The following is a 24,559-nucleotide window of genomic DNA, read 5'->3' as shown; positions in this document are numbered from 1 at the left end:
ATGCCTCAGGGATATTTGGGAGGACACTGTGCTTTCATAGAATCATAGAATATCAGAGTTGGAAGATGTGACAATATGGTTCTGGCGGGACCCAACTGAGAGTGCCAATTCAGGACCAATTGCTCAAACAGGGTAGTCACAGCCCAAGGCTGGGGTTTCTCCACCTCTAAGGCAGCCCGACAAAAATGACTTCGGTTTCACCCCACTGGCCAACCACAAATCACAGAAGCAATTTTCTTAGACACTCCAGTCTCCCAGTATCACCACCAGTCCCACACGTCCTGGGGAAGAATGGTTATGAAAACCAACAGCCCAATGAAAGAAAATGGTTCTCTCGATCCCAAAGAATCAAGCCCCAGACCCAGGTCAATATACACATCAGATCTTACCCACAAATCACGCTGTTGCCAATCCTTTAGAATCTAAAATCTAAAGGTTTATTCATAAAGGGAAAAAGGTAGAGATGAGAGCTAGAACTGGTTAAACGGAATCAATTACATACAGTGATGGCAAAGTTCTTAGTTCAGGCTTGTAGCAGTGATGGAGTAAACTGACTGCAGGTTCAAATTAAGTCTCTGGAATACATCCCCAGCTGGGATGGGTCATTCAGTCCTTTGTTCAGAGCTTCAGTTTGTAGCAAAGTCCCTCCAGAGGTATGAAGCAGGATTGAAGACAAGATGGAGATGAGGCATCAGCCTTATATAGACTCTTCCAGCTGTAAGGACACTTCTTTGTTCTTACTGCAGAAAATTACAGCAAAATGAAGTCTGGAGTCACATGGGCAAGTTCCTGCACACCCTGCTGAGTTACAAGGCATATCTGCCTCCTCTCAATGTGTCAATTGTGTAGCTGATGGTCCTTAATGGGCCGTCAAGTAGGCTAGGCAAAGCTAACACCCACTTGTCTGGGATTTTTCCCAGAACTACAGCACCAATTTGAAATACAGACAGTATACAGCCGATACCCATAACTTCAACTACAAAATGATACAGACATACAGACAGCATAATCATAACCAGCAACCCATAACCTGGTCTTAGACACCTTATATGACCCCCTTTACATAAGATTTGGTGCCACTACAGGACCTTGGTTGCAACCCATGTTCTATATGGTCCCAGTTTATATCAATAACATCACAGAAGGGACCTCAGCAGGTCATCTAGTCCAACCCCCTGCTCAAAGCAGGACCATTCCTTTCACCCTAATGGCCCATCCTGTGTCTTTCCTAGTCTGTCCAGTGCTCTGTGCTTGGCACAAATCCCATTGGGGGGGGAGGCAGCCTTTGGTTGCCCACCGCCCTGGGGAAGGTGCAGGGGGTGGGTGGCTGAATGGTGCAAGCCCCAGGGATGAGCCCAGCTGCACACGCAGAGATACACTCGCAGCCCCACCCCTGGATCTGCAGCGCGTAGTGACCAGCATGGTCAGAACAGGCCTCGGGCTCAGGAGGGACCATATGCCAGGAGTTCTCAACCTTTTCCCCTCGGAGACCCTGCAACATGCTAGAAAATCTCCACGGCCCAGCTGTGCCACAGCGAGTGGTTTTCTGCATAGAAAAGCCAGGGCCGGCATTAGTGGGTAAAGCAGGGCCATTGCCTAGGGCCCCACACCACAGGAGGAACGGTGAAGCGACGTTGCTCAGGCTTTGGCTTCAGCCCCGGCCCCCAGCGAGTCTAATGCTGGTCCTGCTTGGCAGCCCCCCTGAAACCTGCTCACAGCCTCCCAGGGGGCCCCGGATCCTGACTGAGGACCACTGCAGTATGCCACATATTGCCAGACACATTCCTGCTGTATGCCTCCATCGAGTCAAATGCGTGTTCGCTTGTTTCAGACCCATCACATCTTCCCTCCCCCAGGGCATCCGGGCCTCGATTGTCACAGACCCACCCCCCTGAAGTATCTGGACCCCAATTGTCACAGCCCCCCCGCCCGAGGTGTCTGGGCCCCAATTGTCACAGGTGGAGGAGAGCAGCAGGCAGTGGATGGGGCAGGGGGTGGGGAGCAGGGGCAGTGGATGGGGCAGGGGGCAGGGAGCAGTGGACGGACCAGGTGGGGAGGGGAGCAAGGGGCAGTGGATGGGGCAGGGGGCGGAGAGCAGCTGGTGGCACAGCTGGATGGGCGCAGTGGAGAGGCTAGCGCTCGCGTAGCTCGGTGTGCACACGTGGGGCAGGGGTCGGGGAGTCATGGATGAGAAGAGGGGTAGGAGGAGTGCAGGGCAAGTGGGGCAGTGAATGGGGCAGGGGGACGGAGCAGTCAGAGGGGAGCAAAGGGCAGTGGGCAGTGGATGGGACAGGCGGAGGGGCGGAGGGGGAAGTGGATGGGATATGCCGAGGTGAGCAGTGGGGAGTGGATGGAGCAGGTGGCAGTAAGCAGTGGGCAGTGGATGGGGAAGGGGGTAGGGAGCGGTGGATGGGGCATGGGGAGAAGAGCAGTGGGTGGGACAGGTAGAGGGGAGCAGTGGATGGGGCAGGTGGAGGGGAGCAGGGAGCAAGGACAGGGCAGGCAGAGGGGAGCAGTGGGCAGTGGATGGGACAGGCGGAGGGGCACAAGGGGCAGTGGATGGGATATGCCGAGGTGAGCAGTGGGGAGTGGATGGGGCAGGTTGCAGTGAGCAGTGGGCAGTGGGTGGGGCGGGGAACAGTGGATGGGGCAGGCGGAGGGAAGCAGTGGGCAGTGGATGGGGCAGGGGGCTTGTTGCACACTCGGGAAGCATTGCTGGGTCAGCTCCCTGCAACCCCTGCATTGGGGGGTTTGTCACTAGAAGAGCTGGAGCTGACCCTGACTGCATGTAACACCATCAGAACCAGCCCGTCGCACTAGCTCCTGGCTCTGACTGGGGAATGGTGCCCGGAGAGCTTGTTATCATCACAGATGCAGCTGTGGAGATCCCAGCCACCCAGCCTGTAGCCTTCCCAAGCCCCACGGTGCCCAAAGCAAAGCCCATAGCGTCTGGGTGAGGCCAGTAAAATCAGCTGTCCCTGGGGCAAGCGGGGTAGGAGCTCCTATGAGGCTGGCCTGAGAGAGAGAAGGCCCATGTGCCAAGCCGCCAGGAGAGGCACATGCAGAATTGGGGAGCCGACGACCTGAGCTGCATCTGTCCTTGCACAGCGCCTGAGCCCCATGCAGCTGCCTGCGGCTCCGCAGCCCTGTGACACAAACCCTGGGCCGGCAGCAGGCTCACCTCTGGGCTCAGGAGTGATGCCTGGACAGCAAAGCACACTTCGGGGACACTGGCACTTCCCAGAATGGGGCCTCACTCCCTGGCCCTCTGCCTGCATCATGGGGGTGTGGGTGGGACCGTGGGAGGAGGGGGGAAGAGCCACGGCCAGGTTCCCTAGGGCTGACCAGTGTCCCCCAGCGACACCCTTGTGCCACAGCAATGGTGTCCAGCCATATTACGGAGCCCACGTGGCAGCAGGGGGAACACTTTAATTTAAGGTTTCGGGTGCCAGTCATGCATTTAAACATTTTAAGAAAGTCTCTTTCTATAAATCTATAATATAGAACTAAACTATTGTTGTGTGTAAAGTAAATAAGGTTTTAAAAATGTTTAAAAAGCTTCATTTAAAATTAAATTAAAATGCAGAGCTCCCCGGACCGGTGGCCAGACCTGGGCAGTGTGAATGCCACTAATCTAGAACCTATCAAATCAGCTGCGGCTCCCCCCAAAATCCATGACTCTGGAGCTGGGGCAACAAACCATGTGAGACTGGCCATAAACCGCTGAGAACTGGCAGCACCTCTCTTGCCATAGGGTCATCCTCCCCCTGACCCCTCCCTTACCCCCATCCACCCCAACCCAGAGTCCCCTAGCCCGCAGATCCCAGCTGAGCTGCTCCTGCAGCTCTGGGCTCGATTGCTCAGGGCTGCCCATCCATAGAGATCCGCTGCGCTGCTCATGCCTGCGCAGTGCAACCGAACCCACCTCGCGCTACGGGCTGTCGGCCTGCCCTACCGCTCGGGAAGTAAGGCCCGCCTCTCCATCCTGACTGGCAAGGGTTTCATCCAATGGTAGTCGGACTCTGCCCAACAGGACGGCGTTCCAGCCAGTAGGCGGAGAGGGCGGGTGTGACGGACCGCGGTGGGAACCGGAAGAGGGCGGGACAGGTCTGGGATGAGGCGTGTGAGGGGCTGCGAAGAGGGAAGGGGCGGGGCTCGGAGCCATGAAGTGAGTGGGGGGGGATGGAGGGAACAGGGGGTGCTGGGGGTGTTGTGGGGTGGGAGGAGGGTGTGGGGGGAGTGTGGGGGCTGGAGAGAGCGGTGACAGCATGGGAGGGGAGGTGTGGGGGATGGAGGGTTTCTGGGTGCTGTGGGGGATGGGGAAGGAAGGGGTGGGGGGGTGCTGTGGGGGGTGTGAGGAGGCGGGGCAGGCAGGGAGGGTGTGAGGGGCATGGAGGGGAAAGGGCGGGGGTTTGTGTGGGGTATGGAAGAAGGGGTGGGGGATCTGCTGTGGGGATGAGGTAGCGGCAGACAGGGGAGGGGAAGCTGTGGGGGGATGGAGGGGCCGTGGGGGTGTTGTGGGGGAGGAGGAGGTGGGGACAGCAGGGTAGGGGATGGTGTAGAGGGGAAAGGAGTGGGGCGGTTTGTGGGGGTGGTGGAAGGAAGGGTGGGGTGGGTGCTGTGGGGATTTGGAGGCGGGGGACAGGGGAGGGGATGGTGTGAGGGGATGGAGGGGAGGGGGGGTGTTGGGGGGATGGGGAGGGGTGGCTGGGTGGTGCTGGGGGGATGGGGAAGGAAGGGTGCTGGGTTTGTGTTGTGCGGTATGGAGGATGTGGGGACAGCAGGGAGGGGGGCTGTGGGGGGATGGAGGGGCCGTGGCGGTGTTGTGGGGGGTGGAGGAGGTGGGACAGCAGGGAGGGGAGGTGTGAGGGGATGGAGGGGAAAGGGGGGGTGTTGTGGGGGATGGGGAGGAAGGGGTGGGGGTGCTGTGTGGGGTGAGTGAGGCGGGACAGCAGGGAGGGGGCTGTGGGGGATGGAGGCCGTGGGCGTATGTTGTGGGGGATGGAGGAGGTGGGGACAGCAGGGGAGGAGGGTGTGGGGAAGGAGTGGGGGGCGGTGTTGTGGGGTGGATGAGGGAGGAAGGGGGGGGGGTGCTGTGGGGGATGGAGGAGGCGGGACAGCAGGGGAGGGGATGTGAGGGGATGGAGGGAAAGGGGGGGTTGCTGTGGGGGTGGGGAGGGGTGCTGGACGTGGGGTGCTGTGGGGAGTGGGTAAGGAGGTGGTGCTGGGTGTGTTTGTGGGGATGGAGGAGGTGGGGACAGCAGGGAGGGGAGCTGTGGGGGGATGGAGGGGCCGTGGGCGGTGTTGTGGGGGTGGGGAAGGAAGGGGTGCTGGGTGTGTTGTGCGGGATGGAGGAGGCGGGGACAGCAGGGAGGGGAGCTGGACACAGAAAGGAGGCTTAGAAAAGACGCTGTGTCTGGGAACACCCGGACATGCTGTACAGTGACTTCGCTTGCTCATTGCTGGGCCAGCCTCCTCTGCCCCACTGTGCCAGGGTGCCCCTCATAGCAACAGTTCAGCTGCCTCTCTGAGCCCGTGACTTGATCTCCTTGTCAGGCTGAACATCGATGGGCTGCTGGTGTATTTCCCCTATGACTACATTTACCCGGAGCAGTACTCGTATATGCTGGAGCTCAAGAGGACGCTGGATGCCAAGGTCCCTCCCGGGGGTGGGGGGTCTGCGTGGTAGTGGGGAGCACCAGGGTGGGGGGTGGCACATCTCACTGTGCATGGCTAAATACTGGCGCTTGTATTCACCCATGTACCCTTCAGAGTCCCTGAGCCCTGCCCAAGTGGGGCTCCTGGCATGCAGCCCGTCACCTGGCTTGGGCACCCTGGGCTGGATGGCAGATGTGGTGCCCACTCAGAAATTAGCAGGGTGAATCGCTGTGTCCTGGGGGCAATGATACGCTGTGGGGGCTGCATGCCACCAGGCCACATTGCCGGGCTGGCCCAGCCCTCCCTCCACTACGGTCAGGACTCTGCTCCAGAAGATGGAGAGATGCCCCAGAGATCCCCTGGCTGGACAGCCGTGGGGGTGGAATGGGTGGTGGTTGCTGCCCCTGGAGCCTGAGATCTGGTTGTGGGTGCAAGGGTCATTGGCTGTGATATGTTCTATCTCTGCCCCCCCCCCCCATTGTGACACTGCCCCTGCGCTGCCCAGGCCACTCTGCTGGGAGGGACCAGCGTGGCCTGGCTCAGCCAGTGGGGTGCTTTTGCAGCCTCCGTTCCTCCCAGCCCTGCCTCTGTCTCGGGCTTGGTGACTTGAGCTCCCAGGGCCTTTCCTCACAGGACTCTTGCTGTCTCCTCTCTCTTCTCTGGCCCTTCTGGGTCCCTGCAGAGGCAGGCATCGGGGCTCCGTAGGCCCTGGCTCACCCTTCCCTGCTAGCCCCCTGCCCATGCCCTTGGGGCACCGTGTGTGACGGCTGTTCCTCTCTCCCAGGGCCATGGCGTGCTGGAAATGCCCTCGGGGACTGGGAAGACCATTTCCCTCCTGTCGCTCATTGTGGCCTATCAGCGGGTGAGTGCCAGGCAACAGCTGGGGGCAGGGGCTGCCAAGCGTGTGTCTAGGGGGGTCCGCTGGGAGAGGCACTTTCCCCCGAGGCCAGCATGGCAGGTGCTGGCCCAGCACTGGCGCTATTCCGCAGACCTCGTGGGTGGGTCTGGGCAGGGGCTGGAGGTGTCTCTGCTTGCTCCACTTGCAGCCCTGATCTGGGGACTTCTGGGGCTGGGGGTCAGGGCTCCTTCTGGGCAAGCTACACCCCATAGCCAGGTGGGAGTGCTCACACCGTCCCCCCATCCCTTGGGCTGTAGCTGTGACGGTGGTGGGGAGGGGAAAGCAGCCTGGGGAGTTTGATGCCCTGGCTGCTCCAGGCTCGGCATTGGTGGCCTCTGGGGCTAGTGAAGCCCCCACCCTGCCCAGTAATGCAGGTGCCTGGCCTCTCTCCCTAGGCCCATCCACTGGAGGTGACCAAGCTGATCTACTGCTCCAGAACCGTGCCTGAGATCGAGAAGGTGACCAGTGTGTGGGGGGGACGGACCTGTATGCGGTGGGGCCCCTCGTGACCCCATGTTGGGGGGTGGGTGGGGATCATGGGGGAGGCCCTTGCTGCCCTGTGGTGGGGAGATTGTGGGGGAACCCCTCATTACCCGAGTGGGGGGAAGGAAAATGTGTGGGGGATGGTGACGGGATCCTTACTGCCCCAGGGGGAGGAGTGCAGGGGGGGAGGTGTGGGGGACGGTGACAGGCAGCTCACTGCCCTGGGAGGAGGAGGTGGAGGGGGTGTGGGATCGCAGTGGGGCCCTTTGCTGCAGTGTGGGGAGAAGAGGGTGTGGGGGATCATGGTGGGCCTCTCACTGCCCCTGCTCCGACAGGTCATTGAGGAACTACGGAAGCTCCTGGATTTCTATGAGAAGCGAACAGGGGAGAAGCTCCCCTTCCTCGCCCTGGCTCTGAGCTCCAGGAAGAACCTCTGCATCCACCCTGAGGTGAGTCAGTTCCTGGCTTCCCACCCTTGGGTCCCTGGTTCTGGGGCATAGCCAGGACTCAGCTGCCCGGCAGGCCGGGGAGGAGCCCAGGGCTGGTCTTCCCTCCGTGCCTGCCGCCCCATGGCCAGCCCTGGGCAGAGGCTGAGGCTGCTCCATGGAGTGACTGTGGAGCTGCTGCCCTCTGCCCTCCCCTCCTCTGGAGCCAGATCCCCCTGCCCAGCCCCTTCCTGTGCATGTCCTGGCTCGAGAGAGTGACAGGTGACTCCACTGCCCTGTGTGCCCCAGCAGCCCCTTTCTATGAGCATGTGTGGTTGAGTCTGACATGTGCCAGTGATTGCCACACTGGCTGGATAGCAGGGCAGCGGCTCAGGAGTGAGGGGCACTGGCAGAGCTGGGGGAGCCCAGGGCTGGACTGGCAGGGGGCTGCGGGTTGGGAGTGAGGGGCACCGGCAGAGCTGGGGGAGCCCAGGGCTGGGCTAGCAGGGAACTGCAAGTCTGGAGTGAGGGGCACAGAGAAAGCTGTGAGGGTGGAGTCCAGGGCTGGGCTAGCAGGGGGCTGTGGGTTGAGATTGAGGGGCAGTGGCAGAGCTTGGAAGAGCCCAGGGCTGGGCTAGCAGGGGGCTGCAAGTCAGGAGTGAGGGGCACTGAGAAAGCTGTGAGGGTGAAGCCCAGGGCTGGGCTAGCAGGGGGCTGTGGGTTGAGATTGAGGGGCAGTGGCAGAGCTTGGAGGAGCCCAGGGCTGGGCTAGCAGGGGGCTGCTGCTCAGGAGTGAGGGGCACAGACAGAGCTGTAGGGGTGGAGCCCAGAGCTGGGCTAGCAGGGGGCTGCAGGTCGGGAGTGAGGGGCATTGGCAGATGAGGCAGGGGAGGGTAGACAGCCCCCCCGTGCGTTACACATGGTGCTCTCCAGAACTGAGGGCCCCATGGCCAGGCGCCTTTGGCTCTTTGCCCGGCGCCCTTGGCTCTTTGCCCGGCCTGACGGCTGCTCCTTGTAGGTGAGCTCGCTGCGATTTGGGAAGGAGGTGGACAGCAAGTGTCTGAGCCTGACGGCGTCGTACGTGCGGGCGCAGCAGCAGTGGGACAGCGCCATCCCCTCGTGCCGCTTCTTTGAGGTAGCAGGGTTCCTGGGCGAGGGTCAGCGCCTCCCAGCCCATGGGGCCAGCCTTCCCCTTCTGGGAGGTAGCGGGGCGGGGGTTTGACAGGCCGGCTGAGCACTGTCACTAGAACCAAAGGGCTACTGGGATGCTTCCCAGGGTACCCTGGGCTGTGTGGCACCTTGCTGCCATCTGCCGTAGCAGGCGGGATCGTTGTCTGTGCCAGCCGGGCTCAACTCCGCCGTCCCCCTCCGGGTTAGCAGTAGGCACGCACCAACCTCCCAGTGCCCTCATGCAGCATTCACAGATCCGCTGGCCCAAAGCGTCCAGCCTGGCTCCCCAGTCCCAGCCCAGCTTGCAGCCCTTCCGTTCGTTTGTACTGAGAACCAGGTGAAGCTCATGGGGCAAAGCAAAGGTTCGAGGGAGAAGTATTGGAAACATGGTTACGAGTCAAACAAAATCCTAACTCGCCTTCCAGATCCCAGATGTAACTCACCAGCCACCCGCCTGTCTGAGGGGGTCTCGCGCCTGGGTTTTCTCCCAGCATTTCCCAGCCAGGCCAGCCGTGACCCTGCATTCATAAGACAAACCGTTGGCAGCTGGGCCCTAGGGGGGAGGATCCCAGGTGTGTCTCTGTGTTCCCCACGCACACCGGCCTTGGTCTTTAATCTTAGGCGTAAGCAGGGCGCCTGCGTTCCAGAGCTTGTGTGGTGTGGCAGCTTTGCAGTCTTGGTTAGCTGGTGGCTTCCTATGCCAGTGGACTCTTACTGTAAGACACAGGAGAGCCACGGCCAGTATTCCCTGCCGGAGCTGAACCAGTGCATTGCCTTCTGGTCGTAACTCACAGGCCTTAGGATGACACTGACAGGCACCACCTCAGACCCTGTCCTGTGACCAGCCAGCTAGGGGCTCTCACTAGAGACCACACGTGCCACCCGTTGGCGCAGAATGATGTAGACATCAGACCCAGGGGATCCCTGTAAAACCCTCTGCCAGGTGGCACCAAGCGGTCTGCCCTCCCCGGGGGAAGCTCCCAGCCCCATCGGCCAGCCCAGGACACTGGCGAAGAGGAGACCCGCTCTGCTGCCTGGCTGCTGGCTGTTGCCATTCATGCTGATGAGAGGTGTCCCCGTGGCCCGCTCGGAAGGGTTAATAGGCGGGGAGCTGGGCAGGGGGGATGATAGCGTGAAGGGGCTGAGCTGGAGCAGCTGGGGATGGGCTGGCCCAAGGCCCAGCGCGGCAGAGGGAGGGACATGAGCCTGGGTGGCGCTAGGCCCTGATGTGCAATGTGCTGTGCCCCCCTGCAGGAGTTCGATGCCCATGGGCGGGAGGTGCCCATCCCCTTTGGCGTCTACAACCTGGATGACCTCAAAGGGTACTGTCGGCAGAAGGGCTGGTGCCCCTACTTCCTCGCCCGCTACTCGGTACATGGCGGGCCATCAGGTCCTGCTGGCCCCAATGATGGGGGGCTGGGAGCTCACTGAACCTCCTCCCCGGGTGGGCAGCAGGGAGCCCAGTCCAGCACTGTCTGGCGAGGGGAAGGAGCTGTGATGCTGGTTGCGGTTGTGCTCCTGGGCTGGATGACTCCCCCCTGTTGAGCACAATGCCTGCCTGTCCTCCAGCCCCGGTGGCTCTGGCCTCCTCAGCCCCACTGGCTGTGACCCAGGCCGGGTACTCCCGCGCTGGGCCCAGTTCTGCTGTAATGCTGGCCCTGACCCATTGACTGGAGTGGGTCTGCCCCAGGGCGAGTGAGATCCAAATCAGGCTCCTGGCAGACTGTAGGGGGCTTGGCCCAGGGAGGCTGCCCATGGCACTTGGGTTGGGCAGAGGCTGAAGCTGAGGCACTGGTCCCCCAGGGCCATGTGTTCCTGACGAGTTTGAGTGGGGCCAGGCCTGGGCTGGGCGAGCCCCCAGGGCAAAGCAGATGGCGGAGTCGACAGCCTACCCCCTGAGCTTCCCCCCAGGGGCTCCGGATTTTCTCTTTGCTCAGTGGCCTAGGCAGCTAGAACAGCCTCAGCCCATCCCACCCAGAGCTGCCTGCTTTGCGGCTGCCCACTCTGCTGAGGCCAGCCCGTCCTAACTGCTGCCGTGCACAGCCCTGCTGCCGGGCACGGAGTCTCCCTCTTGCCCCGGGGGCTGCTGGCCTGTGGCCCTCCAGGGCTTGCCAGAGAGGAGGTATGCCAACCCGGGGGCTGCTAGCCTGTGGCCCTCCAGGGCTCGCCAGGGAGGCAGTATGCCAACCTGGGAGCTGCTAGCCTATAACCCTCCAGGGCTCGCCAGGGAGGCAGTATGCCAACTGGGGGCTGCTAGCCTATAGCCCTCCAGGGCTCGCCAGGGAGGCAGTATGCCAACCCGGGGGCTGCTAGCCTGTGGCCCTCCAGGGCTTGCCAGGGAGGTGGTATGCCAACCCGGGAACTGCCTGTCTCTGGGCCCCCAGCGGTGGGGGTCTGTGTGTGTGTGTGTGTTCTGGGCATTAACCCTTTGCTTCCTTTGGTCAGATCCTCCACGCCAACGTTGTTGTGTACAGTTACCACTACCTGCTGGACCCCAAGATCGCAGACCTGGTGTCCAAGGAGCTGGCCAAGAAATCCGTCGTCGTATTTGACGAAGCTCATAACATTGGTAATGAGGGATGGCTGAGCCTTTGCAGGGGGCAGACAGGATCCTGGGGGGGCCTGCCTACCATGTGTGCCAGGTCCCTGCCTGCCATTCAGTACTAAGGGCCCCTGGTGGGGGCGGCTGAGCCTTTCGTTGGCGCTGTGGGGCTGCTCCATGCCCGGCTGGCTGGCACTCTGTCCCAGCTGGTTATGAATGTGCTGGGCAGACAATCCCTGCACCAGCCCCCTGGGGAACGACTCCCCGCCTGATTCGGGTATGGAAATGTCTCCTGATGGCTGGGCGTGGTATTGCTCCCATTCCCTGTCATGCCCCTTGGGCTCCCAGGGAAGTGGGAGGGCTCGGATCCCTTCCCATCTACCTCCACTTCATCAACCCCTCTGTGCTAACGAGGTGCCAGTTGCTTCTGGCTGCCCCTTCCCTGCTCGGGGCCGTGCAGCCTGGTGCCTGTGTTGGTCCAGTTGGATCCAGTGCCCCAGTGTTCGCTATCTGGCATCTGAACATTTCCTGGTTCAGGGCATCCCTGCCTCCTCTGCCAAGTCCCTCGTGTCCTGTTGTGTTTCTTGGCTCCCACCCTGCGGCTGTCACTCGGGACAGGACGCTGCTCTTGTCCGAGCCAGTGGGACTGCCCCAGGCTGTCATGGCTGTTGTCCTCAACTACTGTCTGCTCTGGGTCAGGGGGGCATGTATGTAAAGGCCAGACCCTGGCCTCCACTGGCAGAACTGACCTGTCCTTTCACTCTGTCTGTGGGGTGTCTGCCCAGCCTGGTCCCTGTCAGGGGAGTTGGAGTCTGTGCCCTACTCCCGCCTGGGGTTTAGTCCCTCTCCAAGGCCCCCTGCCCACCCAACTGCTGGGTTCCCCTGGAGACCAGGTGCCCTGTTCCCGCAGACAACGTGTGCATCGACTCCATGGGGGTGAACATCACGCGCCGGACTCTGGATCGCTGCCAGGCCAACGTGACCACACTACAGGCCACCATCCAGAAGTGAGTGCCCTCTCCGCACCCCCTCCCTGCCCTCCCCATGCCCACCCGGGCTCACGGGCGCCGCTCCCCTTTCAGGATTAAGGAGACGGATGCCCAGAAGCTGAAGGAGGAATACAGGCGGCTGGTAGAGGGGCTGAGAGAGGCCAACATTGCCCGGGAAACAGACGTCTACCTGGCCAATCCGGTGTTGCCCGATGAGATTCTCCAAGGTGGGCCCTGCTAGCTGGTGTGGGGAGGGTGTCTTTGCTGGGGACCAGCGCCTCCCAGTGCAGCCAGAACAAACGGAACTGGCTGGTTGGGGTATGGGATACTGGTGTAGCTGGATCCGATCCAGCCCCAGGGCAAGAGACTGGCTGGCACTGGTGGGTGTAGGCGGGGAATGGATGCAGGCCCTTTCCCTTCCAAGGAGTGCAGGCTCCAGTACAGCCCCAGGGCAGGGGGACTGACACCTTGAGGGCACTGGGGGCGGGTGGGGAATGGGAACAGGGCCTTCCCCCAACAGTATCAGTTCCACCACAGCCTGGGCTGCTGTTACTCAGTGACTGTTCTGCCAGGCCCCCTGGTGCTGTACATGAGATGAGCTGGTGTTTCTCAGCCCTCTCCCTGATCTCCTTGGAACCGTGGAGCCTGAGCCCTGATTGCCGGCCACTGGCGCAGGCCCTGCAGTCAAGGGCATGCTGGGCATCCATGCCCCTTTGGACAGGACCTGGGGAGGGATGGGCTGCAGCAGTGGCATGCTCACCTTGGTCGTGCCCCCATGTGGTTGGGGTGTGGGCAGGGACAGGCTGTGACTCAGGGTGAGCCTCTGTCCCGTGCAGAGGCCGTGCCTGGGAACATCCGGACAGCCGAGCACTTTGTGGGCTTCATGAAGCGCTTCCTGGAGTATCTGAAGTCGCGGCTGCGGGTCCATCACATGGTGCAGGAAAGCCCCCCCTCCTTCCTCAAGGACGTCTTTGAGAAGGTGTGCATCGAGCGCAAGCCACTGCGGTAAGCAGCTGGCCTGGACCCAGCCAGCACAGCCGGCCTGCCCCTCTGCCTTCTCTGGCCTGCCCCCCTGCTCTGTGCCGCTGCCCGGCCTGGCCTGCACCCCTGCCCGGCCTGGCCTGGTCTTCCCTGGCCTGCCCCCCTGCTCTGCGCCCCTGCCCGGCCTGGCCTTCCCTGGCCTGCACTCCTGCTCTGTGCCCCTGCCTGGCCTGGACTTCTCTGTCCTGCTCCTTTTCCCTGTGCCCCTGCCCGGCCTGGCCTGCTCCTCTGCTCTGCATCCCTCCCTGTCCCAGTCTGCCCCTCTGGTCTCAGCAGCCCTCCTTCGCCTGGTCTGCCGTCTGCTTTGTCCCCATACTCTCCCCACTTGGGCATCGCCCACCCGCCCCTCTGCCATGTCTTCCCCCTGGAGGCGTTGGCACTCCTCCGATATGGCAGACAGATCTCGCAGCGCCCCTTGTACAGTGTTTGACTTGTTGAATCTCGGTCCCCTCTTGGCTGAGCTGCTTCCAGACTGCCCATTTGGGGTGCCATGGAGGTGCCTGTGCTTGGTGCTGCCCAAGGCCACTGGATGCCCTGTGCCCTGCTCAGCCCAGCTGGCTCTGCAGCCACACCATGCTGGAAGTGGGATCAGCAACCCCCCTGCAGCCGCAGTGTGTGGGGCTGGAGGGCAGATAAAGGGGCGTCTCCTCCCCCGGAGGTAACATCCCCCCCACTGTGGTAACCCCCTCAACCTCTTGTGTCTGCCGTAGGTTCTGTTCCGAGCGGCTGCGCTCCCTGCTCCGCACGCTGGAGATCGTGGACATCGCTGACTTCTCTCCCATCACCCTCATCGCCAACTTCGCCACGCTCGTCAGCACCTACTCCAAGGGTAAGGTGCCCCGTCACCGGGAGGCGTCTCTCTGGGCCAGCGTGCTGACGTGGCAGTGGAATATAAATACCACATAAATTTCTTAAACGTTCAGCCGTGGGGATGCAGCAGTTTCAATCCTCTTAGTGGTAAGCAGCTTGCTCCCCTCCCAGCATGTGGACTGGGGCCTTCCCTTCAGTGTGGCGGGCCTGGCTGGCACAGACGCTTGCCGTCCTCCTCCAGCACTCCTCCCAGAGCAGCACAAAGCAGCCGGGCTTGGTGCGCATCTGCTCCTCTCCTAGTGCTGGGAGTGGAGCCCAGGCAGTGGGTGTGTAGGGTGGGCAGGGGGTGAGCAGGGGCCAGGGGTGAGCAGGTGGCAGAGTAGGAGGGGGCAAGCAGAGCCCAGGTGCAGGGGGTGAGTGGAGCCAGGAGTGGGAGGGGGCAAGTGGGGCCGGAGGGAGTGAGCGGGGCCTGGGTGCAGGGGACGAGCTGGGACGGATGGGGCCTGGAGGGGGTGAGCGGGACCTGAGTGCAGGGGACGGATGGGGCCTGGAGGGGATAAGCGGGACCTGAGTCTGGGGGACGGATGGGGCCTGGAGGGGGTGAGCGGGACCTGGATGCAGGGGGACGGATGGGGCCTGAGTGCAGGGGATGGATGGGGCCTGGAGGGGGTGAGTGGAACCTGGATGCAGGGGGATGGATGGGGCCTGAGTGCAGGGGGTGAGCAGGGCTTGGCTTTCCTGCTCGTTTGTATCTTTGCCTGTCACTCCAGGGCCGGGCTCCCAGGAGCTGGGTGGCTGTGTGAGTTCAGCAGGGGATTGCAGACACCGTTGCAAATCTGGGACAGCAGCCATCGTCACTTGCTCTCCCATATCCATGGTGCCCCCGGCCGGCAAGCTGGGTGAGACCGGATGGATAATGGGAGAAGCTGAGCAGAGGGGCCCCAGCTCCTGTGTGCAGCCTCATGGGCAGTGCAGGGCTCGAGCCCAGATACTTCTCTGCTGCCCACAAGGAAACGCCCACCCCCCACCACCGTTTCAGGGAAAGCTGGGGCAGACGGCAGAGCAGCCGAGCTGGGCGCTCCCTGCCCTGAGCCGTCGCAGGTCTAGCCTGCAGCCAGGCTGCCCCCACTGGTCCCTGGGCGGTCTCCAGCTTCACAGGGGCTAGGGCATTCCTGGGACAATGCAGACCAGAGAGGGGCTGGGTCATCCCTGCCCTGCAGACTCGGTTGCCCCCTGATGCTATGCTACTGTGGTTTCCGCCTGGGCCGCTCACAGCCAGCCTGCCGGTCGCACCTCCAGTGTCTGTTCCGGCAGCTCTCGCCCCAGCAGGCTGTCGGCAAACGCCAGCCACACTGACTTCCACCGGCCTGGGTTACCATTGCAGGGTGACCCTAGCTCACTCCCACGCTGACTTCCACCGGCCTGGGTTACCATTGCAGGGTGACCCTAGCTCAATCCCAGCCCCGGATGTTCCACCCAAATGTGTTCTGCACAGTCCAGCCCTCTCCTGGCCAGTGCAGATGTGTTAGGTCTGTTGCCGCTCTAAGGCAGGGGTGGGCAAACTATGGCCTGCGGGTCGTATCCAGCCCTCCAGCCAATTTAATCTGGCTCTTGAGCTCCTGCAGGGGAGCCGGGTCTGGGGCTTGCCCTGCGTCCCGTGCTCCAGCCAGGGAGCAGGGTTGGGGGCTGCTCCATGCGTGCATGCCATGGCTCTGTGAGGCTCCCAGAAGCAGCATCATGTCCCCCCTACTCCTCCTACGCATAGGAGCAGCCAAGGGGCTCCGCACGATGCCCCCACAGCTCCCATTGACCAGGAACTCCAGCCAATGGGAGCTGCATGGGCGGCCACTGGCCCTGCCTCCACGTAGGAGCCAGAGAAGGGACATGCTGTTGCTTCCGGGAGCTGCGTGAGGTAAGCGCCGCCTGGAGCCTGCACCCCGACCCCCTCCCACATCCCATTCTCCTGCCCCAGCCTGAAGCCCCCTCCCACACTCTGAACCCCTCAGTCCCTGTCTGGAGCACCCCAGCCAGAGCCCTCACCCACTCCTGCACCCTAACCCCAATTTTGTGAGCATTCCTGGCCCAGATGTGGCCCTTGGGCCAAAAAGTTTGCCCACCCGTGCTCTAAGGGGATCAATATACAGCAGTCTGCTGCCTCACATGATGGTCCCTGCCCAGTTCCCAGCCCTGGATTCGTTCTGATTAACACGTTTATTTAGCTGCACGGAGGCAGATTTTAAGGAAGCACACGTCCAGGGCACTGAAGTCAGAAATAGTTATAAGAGAACGACAGATAAACCTCTTCCTAGCACTGCAGCGTAACAACCTAGCCTGGGGGTCGAGGTGGGCTCCCCTACCACGTGCTCCCAGTGTAACTGCTGGACAAATTCCCAGGCCAGGATCTGCTGTCCAAGTTCAACGGCTCTTCCTTCGGTTGTCTTCGGGGGAAGTGGGAGCAGTGGACAGAGCGCTGCCTTTGCCCCTCCCTTTCATAGTTCAGGCCGCTGTTGAAAAGCATTTTCCTGAGGGTTACCCCTGGGAAAGGTCATTCCCAGCGTGATGACGGAGACTGGGAGCATGGTGATGACAGGTTCCTTGCTCCTGTTTGCTAAGATGCAGATCTGTTTGCTACTGTCCACTGCCTTGTCAAAGATGGCCACTGGGCAGGGGATGACACCCGGCTACAGGCATTAGCTTCTCCTTTGTCCTTGAGAAACGGGTTTACCCATTGCCCAGGCATGGCTGGGAAACGCTTCGGTCCTGATTTCAGCCTCTGTTCATAGCTTTACACGCAGCATTGCTACACGTTTCCCCATGTTTGTGACCAGCGAGTTACCAGTCTTCAGATACCTCACAAGGCATGTTTGGTACAAAGCTCCGTACAGCGGGGTGCAGGGTGTGAATACAGGGGTGCAGCTGGTCAGTGTGTGTTTGGAGACCCCAGCAGGGGGTGGGGGATTGAGTACAGGGATGAGCCCCAGCCTGGCACGAGTGGGGGTGAGATATTGAGCTGCCCAGCTGAAGCCACTGCGGGTTGTGCTGGTAATCATCAGCTCCCTGCCACCCGGGGGGGCAGGGGCCGCATCTCAGTGGTGAGGGGAGGTGGGAGCCCTGTGGGATGAGGCACGAAGGGAGATCCCGACGCCTCACTGACTCCAGAGCTCTGACCCCTCTGCAGGCTTCACCATCATCATAGAGCCCTTCGACGACAGGACCCCCACCATCGCCAACCCCATCCTGCATTTCAGGTGAGCGGGCGGGGGAACAGGCGTGGAAAGGCTCTTGGCTCTGGTGAGTGGCAGGGGGTGGGCAGGCTTGTACAGGGGCCGCTGTTTGCTGCCCACCCCCCAAGACACTCATCCTGTCCTTCCAGCTGCATGGATGCCTCCATCGCCATCAAGCCAGTCTTTGAGAGGTTCCAGTCGGTCATCATCACCTCGGGGGTAAGTGGCAGCCTGGCGCGTGGCTCCTGGGCCTGAGGGGAGCTGGTGTGGAGCTGGGCCCAGGACATCTTGCAGCTATGGCCGTTGTGGGCACCAGTGATTGGCCGTTGCTCTGCACGGCGACTCTGCTAGAAACAGCTTTTCCCGTTCACCAGGTGCTTCTGCCTCCCCCAGTCTGGTGCATTCAGGGCTGCACCTCTGGTGTGTGCCATGACTTGGACCATCCCGGCTTCTCCGTCCCCTGCAGAGCAGGCCTGGCCTGGGCATAGGTGGGAATTCTGAGGATGCATGGCAGGAGCCCTCTGCTGCCCTGGCTTGCCAAGGGCCCATGGGCTGGGCTGGTGACCCAGTGCTGCGAGTCCAGCTTGGCTCCCACGTGTGTGTGGGGACCCCCTGAACCTTGGCACTGCATGTGGGTCACCCTGAGAACAGAGCCCTGCCCTAGCACAGCAGAGACACTCGAGCCGTCTGTAGCTGGCATCTCTGCTCAGCCACCTCCTCATATCCAGGCCTTTGGAGCGAAGGTCCCATAGGCTGAGTGTCTGGTGAACAGCAGCCCCCCAGCTCATGCTTCACCCCATCTCCCCATGTAGACGCTGTCCCCGCTGGATATATACCCCAAGATCCTGGATTTCCATCCTGTTACCATGGCCACCTTCACCATGACTCTGGCCAGGACTTGTCTCTGCCCCATGGTGAGTGGGCGGCTGGGCTGGGTGGGGGGCTGCCAGAAGCCCTGTGCTCCCTCCGTCTGGCAGTTGCTGGGCACCTCTGAGCCCCGGCTCTCCTGGGGGCAGCTCCTGGGTAGCTGGGCCCAGCTTGGCTCTGGGCTGGGGCCCACTTGCGAGCATCCTGTTTTCCTTTCAGATTGTGGGGCGAGGAAACGACCAGGTGGCCATTAGCTCCAAGTTCGAGACCCGCGAGGACATTGGTAGGACTGCTACAGGGCGTTAACGTGGGGGAGGATGTGGGCGCCACCCTGGGGAATGGGCTCACCCTGGAATCACCTCTCCTCTTCCCAGCTGTGGTGATAGGCTGCCCTGCCAGGGGCTCCCCACCTGGCTCCCCTTTGCCTTGGCCCTGTGGCAGAGTTAGGGTCCCCCCAGTGACAGCTTGGGCTGTGGGGGCTGTTGCAGCAGCCAGCTCCCCTTGTTATGCCAGATGCTGCTGTGCCAGAATTGGGGGGGGACCCCTGCTCTGCAGGGTGCAGGGGTGATCTGTGCCATATGCCCCCCAGGAGTGAGCTGGGCAGTGGGCACCAGTGGACCAGCCCCCACCCGCCCCGTGTGGTGTGACAGCTGTCGGCCTTCCTGGCCATGTGACCAACTGCAGTTCCAGGCCTGTGGCCCTTCCTCCATGGCCGCCTTCTACCACTGGGGAGTTGAACATGACCCCCCCCCACGCTGGCTGGGATTGCCCCCAGCATAGGCCAGTGGGGGGCCAGATCTCAGCTTCAGTCCCTGCCCCACTGCCGTGTGGGGGTTCACCCCTGACCATGACCCCTCTGGCTCTGGACCCATGACACCCTCCCTACCCGTTCGCAGCTGTGATCCGGAACTATGGTAACCTGCTGCTGGAGATGTCTGCGATCGTGCCTGATGGCATTGTGGCCTTCTTCACCAGCTACCAGTACATGGAAAACATCGTGGCCTCGTGGTATGAGCAGGTGTGTACAGGGGGCCAGTGAGGGGCTGGATGCAGAGGTTGCCTCGGGTCTGGCCAGTGCTGCTGGAGTGGCTAGTGGGAAGGGTGGCCTGGGAGGCAGTTGCAAGGGATTTCCCTGTTCCACTTCACTGCCAGAAATCCCAGACTTGTCTGCAGAGAGGGTGCCCGCTGCTGGCCCTGCCCATTCCCTGCCCACACAACTGCTGCCACAGCCACTGCCCTGCCAAAGAAGCCCAGCTGGTGTGGAGACAATGTGGCAGGGCAGTCAGTGGCACAGAGCCTGGGGCAGGGTGTGAGCTGTGGGCACGCTGGCTGAGCAAGCACTGTGTTGGGGGATTCCTAGGCTGAGTTCTGTTAACGCCATGAACTCTGGTGCCTAATAGGCACTCGGGCATCTGGGATCCAGACCGGCTCCTTGCCATCCCGAGAGGAGAGATCACAGTGCGACACCAGGACCCTGCCAGCCTGAGCGGGCGGATGGATGAATGTCTCAGCTGCGTGTTGCTCATGGAATGCAGGCAGGAAAAGGCTGAGAAGGGCCCTGGCTGTGTTAGCTGGCTCCCCTTGGCCGTGCCCACTGCTGGTGGGGCAGGAGCCGGTGGGTTTGTCCTGACCTCCGGTCCTGCCTGCTCACAGCCGTAGTTGCCTGGCCGGGCACTGAGCCACAGCGAGTCTCTAGGGACGAAGTTTCTCTCTGGGCTCATCTCCAGCTGCAGTTCTCCTGGGACTCCCTGCCAGTCTCCTGGGTGAAGCAGCTCCATGCCGCACCTTCCTGGCATGGTGCGCTGGCATCAGGGTGCCCGGCTGCATCCCCTTCCCTCAGTCAAGTCCCCCATGGGACTCGACTCCACCCCTCTGAGAGGGAAGGGAAGGGAAGGGGTCACTCCTCCTGCTCCCCATTGACCCTTCTGGCAGTGTGGGACCCCTGGGTAGGGAGGAGTGCAGGGTCCCACAGCAGCGCCTGCCAGCTCCTATCAGGTTTGGTCTCCAGCCTGTGATGCAGCAGAGCCTCCCGTGGCCAGATGCTGCAGCCCCTGACAAAGGGGAATGTGCTGCTCTCCCCTACAAAGCCGTGAGTGGGACTGGAACCTGATCTGGCCCTGCTGTGGGTCCCAGTTGAGTCAGGTGCTCCCTGGGCAGCTGGCCTGCTGAGCCCTGGTGTCTGACCCAGGCTGCTTTCCCCACAGGGCATCCTGGAGAACATCCAGCGCAACAAACTCATCTTCATCGAGACGCAGGATGGGGCCGAGACCAGCATGGCACTGGAGAAGTACCAGGAGGTGGGCACTGTGCCAGCACCCGCCCAGTCCTGGTGCTGGGGAAAGGAGGGGCTGGCCCCTGCAGGCTAGGCAAAGGGCATGAGGCTGCAGGTTGGGATGGAGCGGAGCTGCCTGGCGCTAGGGAGCCAACTCTTTGTGCCAGGCCGGTTACGGCAGTGCGGCTTTGCTGCAGCATCCGTGCTGGTTGAGCCCTGCCCAGCTGCCTAGGGAGGACCAGGGTGCTCCCACTGTGACAGTTCTCCCTTATCTCCCGAGCACCTGAACCCCTCGGGCTGGCGGTGGGCTGGAACGTAGCAGCTGGACTGCGCCGTGTCCCAGTGGGGGCGGATGGAGACTCCTGGGTTGAAACTGGCTGTGCCTGCTCCTGGCCTCAGCCCTAGCTCTCCCCTGTGCAGCGCTGGCTGGGCCTGGGTGGAGGGATGGTCCCAACTTGCTGTGACCCTTGTTTGCACACAGGCCTGCGAGAACGGGCGGGGAGCCATCCTGCTGTCCGTGGCCAGGGGAAAGGTGTCCGAAGGTATCGACTTCGGTGAGTTTGCATGCCGGAGAGTGTCAGTGTGGCCCTGCCCCGGCTCCCCTGCTTGGCCTGCTGCTGTTTGGGGGTGCAGGACCTTCTCAGTGCCCTCTGTGCGGTGGGTAATGCTGACCTGAGCATAGCTCTTCCTGCTGTCAGCTGGTATGACATGTCCCTACAGGGCTTGCTCTGGGTGCAGGGGCAGAGCACGGTGGGCAAGGTGCCCTCCGGCCTGTCCTTGCTGGCAATAGCTTGGGCTCGGTTTCTGACCACAGGCCCCTCGCGTGGCACCTGCCAGGGGTGGCGTGAGGCATGGCAGCCTGACCTCTGATCTGCCCCTGCAGTGCACCACTATGGGCGAGCTGTGATCATGTTCGGCGTACCCTACGTCTACACCCAGAGCCGCATCCTCAAGGTGAGCTGGGACCCAGTGCGCTGGGGGGGGAGGGGCGCAGAGATTATTCTCCTGAGAGCGTAATGGGAATCAGCCTACAGGGCCCTGTGGGCGGGGAGAGGGGGTGCAAATGCAGGATCGCCACAGGGGGTCCTCGCCCTGCTGCCCCCTGAAGTTGAGGTCTATAGCAGGAGCCTTGTGGCCCAAGGCTACATCCTGTCCACTGCAGCTGGTCAGGGCAGGTGTGTGCCACAACCCTGCTCTTGCCCCCTCAGGCACGGCTGGAGTACCTGCGGGATCAGTTCCAGATTCGGGAGAACGACTTCCTGACGTTCGACGCTATGCGGCACGCGGCGCAGTGCGTGGGCCGGGCCATCCGGGGCAAGACAGACTATGGGCTCATGATCTTTGCAGACAAGGTGTGTGGGCAGATGGGGCAGGGCGGTGGGCACTGCAGGAAATGGCTGCTGAGCAGGCTTCACCCTGGGGCTCCAGCACGCTAACCCAAGTGGGAGATGGCATGCTCTGGTGGGCAGTGGCCCCATAGCTCAGGGCTGTCTGGCCATCTGGGTCTCTTTGGTAGCGTTTTGCCCGAGCAGACAAGCGGGGGAAGCTGCCACGCTGGATCCAGGAGCACATCACGGACGCCAACCTCAACCTCACAGTGGACGAGGCCGTGCAGGTGGCCAAGCACTTCCTGCGCCAGATGGCCCAGCCCTTCCACAAGGTGAGCACTGTCCTGTGGCAGTGGGAGGTGGGGCTGGTCCCAGCCCTGGAGGGAGGGAACTGGCTGTAAACTCAGTTCGGGGCGCTGGCCTCAGCCCTGCTCTCACAGGCTGTGTGGTTTTGACAGGAGGACCAGCTGGGCCTGTCCCTGCTCACACTGGAGCAGCTGCAGTCGGAGGAGATGCTCCGCAAGGTCGAGCAGATCGCGCACCAGGTGTGAGCCGGAGCAGCAGCAGACACACCGGCAAAGGGCTGGAGGCTGGCTCCAGTGGCAGACGGGTTGGCCCTGCCGCCAGGGCTTTGGTTGCTACTGGCTTTTATACTGAAAGTGACTGTCTGGGACTCGGCAATAAAGACCAGGACAGAGCGTGTGTGCTGTGTGATCACCCTCCCCCAGCCACTGCGAACCAGGAGACCACTACAGAAGGGTGCTGGGCATCTCCTGCTGCCGAGGGGTGGGAGTGGTATTTCCCTAACCTGCAGGATTTTAACTGGGGGGCTAGGACCCTGCGCTATACCTCTGGTGAGTGGGTCTCTGGCCTGCGTGGTAACAGTGCCAGCCTGCTGCCTCCCAGAGGGGCCGGGGAGCTTTTCCGCCTCCCGGGGTTGAGGCCTGACACAGACCCAGAGCCAGCAGTCACCAAACACCTTTATTCACATTGTGCTTGTTCTGCTCTCACCTACCATGTCCTATAAATAGAATAAATAGCCAGCACTGGCCCCTGCAATCAGGGGGGGAGTTAAGGCAGCTGGAGCAGGGCCAGGCCGAGCCCCTGGGCATCCTGAGAAGGAGCAGCTTGTGCTGTGGAGCCAGAGCAGCCCAGTAGGGGGCAGGCACCGGCTTGGTCTCTCCTAGTTGAGGGGAGCACGTTCACTGCATCCAGTGTGGGGGCTGGCTGGGTTACAGCCAGCAATGCCGCTTGCTCTGTGCACTCTGCTCCCTGGAGGCTTAATGGGCAGGCTGCAGGGGGGCCGGTAGCAAGCAGAGCTGAGGCTCCAGCTGGCTTGGTCATGCCAGTGCCTCAGCCTGCACTGGAGAGGGAGCTGCTGCTGGCACTCAGGTTCCTGCTGGCCACCTGTGGAGAGGAAATAAAGGGGAGCAGGGAGTTAAGGGGGCCTGGGCCAGGAACCTTGCTGCTGGGCTTGCAGCTGCTGGGGCCCAGTTCTCACCACTGGGGAAGCCGCTGGCACCGGTGGCCTCTCACCCACATGCAGGACGTTCAGGGAGCTGGCGCGTTTCATCCTGCAGGGGAGAGCATGAGGTGAGCAGCTGGCATCGCTGCATGCGGGTACTGCACCCGCAGTGCTGCAGTTCTTGCCCCTGGGCTAGTCAGGCTGCCCTCCTCACTCCACCCTGGGACAGGCCAACCCAGCACAAGGGCTAGAGCCTTCGCAGCGGGGCACTGGCATTGCCAGGTGTTAAAGCAGCCGAGCAAACTGCTGGGAAATGGGCCCTGCTAGCTGGCTGCTGAGAGTAACCCCAGGCAGAACAGATCCAGGGTTTGACAGGTCCCCCCCACCCTCCCAAGATCACCCCCATGGACTGCATTAGACACTAGATCATGGCTGGGAATGGGGAGTGGTCACTCCCTGGGGCATGGGGCTCCTATGGGGCTCTGCTCTTGGCCCCTCTCTGGGTGGCATACAAACAAGTGCAGTAACTAGCAACAGGCAGGGGCAGCTGCCTTGGGCCAAGGAGCACTTCAGTGGCCAAAGACAGCTGTGCCAGTGGGCACCAGTGACACTGGCAAGGACATCGGAGCCTGTTAGAGCTCAGGGGGACAGCGCTGGGGCCCTCACTGGCGCTGGGTGCAGGAGGCCCTTACCCAGGGTTGGGGTCAATGGTCTGGACGCTTTCTCCTTTCAGCCGGGAGACGAGCTTCTCGCTGCCACGCCGGATGGACTCCCGCAGCTTGGAGAAGGAGCTGCTCCGGCGCACACTGCCCATGGCATCCTGGGGGAGACAGTGGGGAGCTGGGGTGTGCAAAGCTCCCAGCAGGGAGGGGCTGCAGCCCCCCAGGCCGGTTAGTGCCCCTGCTTCGCTGACTGGGCCTGGCCCCTGCACGCTCTGTTCTCCCCACTCCCCACCCTGCACAGGCCCTGGTGCTTACCTGGCTCAGGGGGTCTGCACTGCTCTGGCCTGCTGCGGGGTCACCTGGACGAGAGAGGAGATTAAGAGAAACCACACCAAGACCCAGCCCCACCCCGTGCCTGCATAGCTCAGCCCCGTCGCTGGGTGGCCTCACCGTGGTGGGCAGCTGCCCGCTCCTGGTCATGTGAGGTGAGGATCTCCTTGTACAGCTCCTCGGCCTGCTGGTACTTGCCCTGCTTCAGGTAGGAGGAGGCCTGGCGGGAAGAGGAGCATTACCAGGGGAGCCCTCATTCACCCAGCGGCTGCCCCCCCAGGCCGGATTTCCCCCCTCAAAGGCCAGACCAGGAGCAGGGGCAGTTTAGCCCTTCCTGTGCAGCACCACCCACACATGCTACAATTGCAGAACCCCCCCCCAGACCCTCCCCCTCC

At 62.1% G+C, this 24,559-nt stretch overlaps 2 protein-coding genes across 10 annotated transcripts in view; one reads left to right on the top strand and one right to left on the bottom strand.

Moving 5' to 3' along the window:
* Nucleotides 1-4,083: 4,083 nt before the first annotated feature.
* On the top strand, nucleotides 4,084-22,405 carry ERCC2 (ERCC excision repair 2, TFIIH core complex helicase subunit). Of its 8 annotated transcripts, XM_032798036.2 has the most exons (23): nucleotides 4,084-4,168; nucleotides 5,557-5,656; nucleotides 6,443-6,520; nucleotides 6,952-7,014; nucleotides 7,375-7,488; nucleotides 8,483-8,599; nucleotides 9,889-10,005; nucleotides 11,080-11,203; nucleotides 12,087-12,183; nucleotides 12,259-12,392; nucleotides 13,002-13,170; nucleotides 13,917-14,035; nucleotides 17,195-17,264; nucleotides 17,390-17,459; nucleotides 18,053-18,154; nucleotides 18,327-18,390; nucleotides 19,004-19,125; nucleotides 20,312-20,404; nucleotides 20,861-20,933; nucleotides 21,263-21,333; nucleotides 21,588-21,731; nucleotides 21,896-22,039; nucleotides 22,166-22,405. In XM_032798036.2, the coding sequence occupies exons 1-23, from the start codon at nucleotides 4,164-4,166 to the stop codon at nucleotides 22,256-22,258; spliced, it is 2,283 nt and encodes a 760-aa protein (XP_032653927.1). In that variant the 5' UTR covers nucleotides 4,084-4,163; the 3' UTR covers nucleotides 22,259-22,405. The 8 variants fall into 8 exon arrangements, with proteins under 8 accessions (XP_032653927.1, XP_074927511.1, XP_032653928.1 ...); XM_075071410.1 differs by lacking the exon at nucleotides 8,483-8,599 and having other exon boundaries at nucleotides 4,090-4,168; XM_032798037.2 differs by lacking the exon at nucleotides 18,053-18,154 and having other exon boundaries at nucleotides 4,090-4,168.
* Nucleotides 22,406-22,675: 270 nt separating this feature from the next.
* KLC3 (kinesin light chain 3) overlaps nucleotides 22,676-24,559 on the bottom strand; it is a 4,107-nt gene continuing 2,223 nt past the window's right edge. Inside the window, exons 5-9 of one of the 2 annotated variants that reach the window (XM_032797944.2) lie at nucleotides 24,285-24,384; nucleotides 24,150-24,193; nucleotides 23,865-23,992; nucleotides 23,209-23,281; nucleotides 22,676-23,114 (exon numbers count right to left, since the gene is read on the bottom strand). In XM_032797944.2, coding sequence (XP_032653835.2) covers nucleotides 23,061-23,114; nucleotides 23,209-23,281; nucleotides 23,865-23,992; nucleotides 24,150-24,193; nucleotides 24,285-24,384 — 399 coding nt within the window. In that variant the 3' untranslated portion in view covers nucleotides 22,676-23,060. Of the gene's footprint in view, nucleotides 23,282-23,864; nucleotides 23,993-24,149; nucleotides 24,194-24,284; nucleotides 24,385-24,559 lie in introns of both variants that reach the window. The other variant, XM_075071449.1, reaches the window with a different exon arrangement.

This window comes from Chelonoidis abingdonii, chromosome 11 (assembly GCF_003597395.2).
Source record: "Chelonoidis abingdonii isolate Lonesome George chromosome 11, CheloAbing_2.0, whole genome shotgun sequence".
In the NCBI taxonomy this organism is placed as follows: Eukaryota; Metazoa; Chordata; order Testudines; family Testudinidae; genus Chelonoidis; species Chelonoidis abingdonii.
The sequence above is the reverse complement of the archived record's forward strand: the minus strand, read 5'-3'. Positions and strand labels throughout refer to the sequence as shown.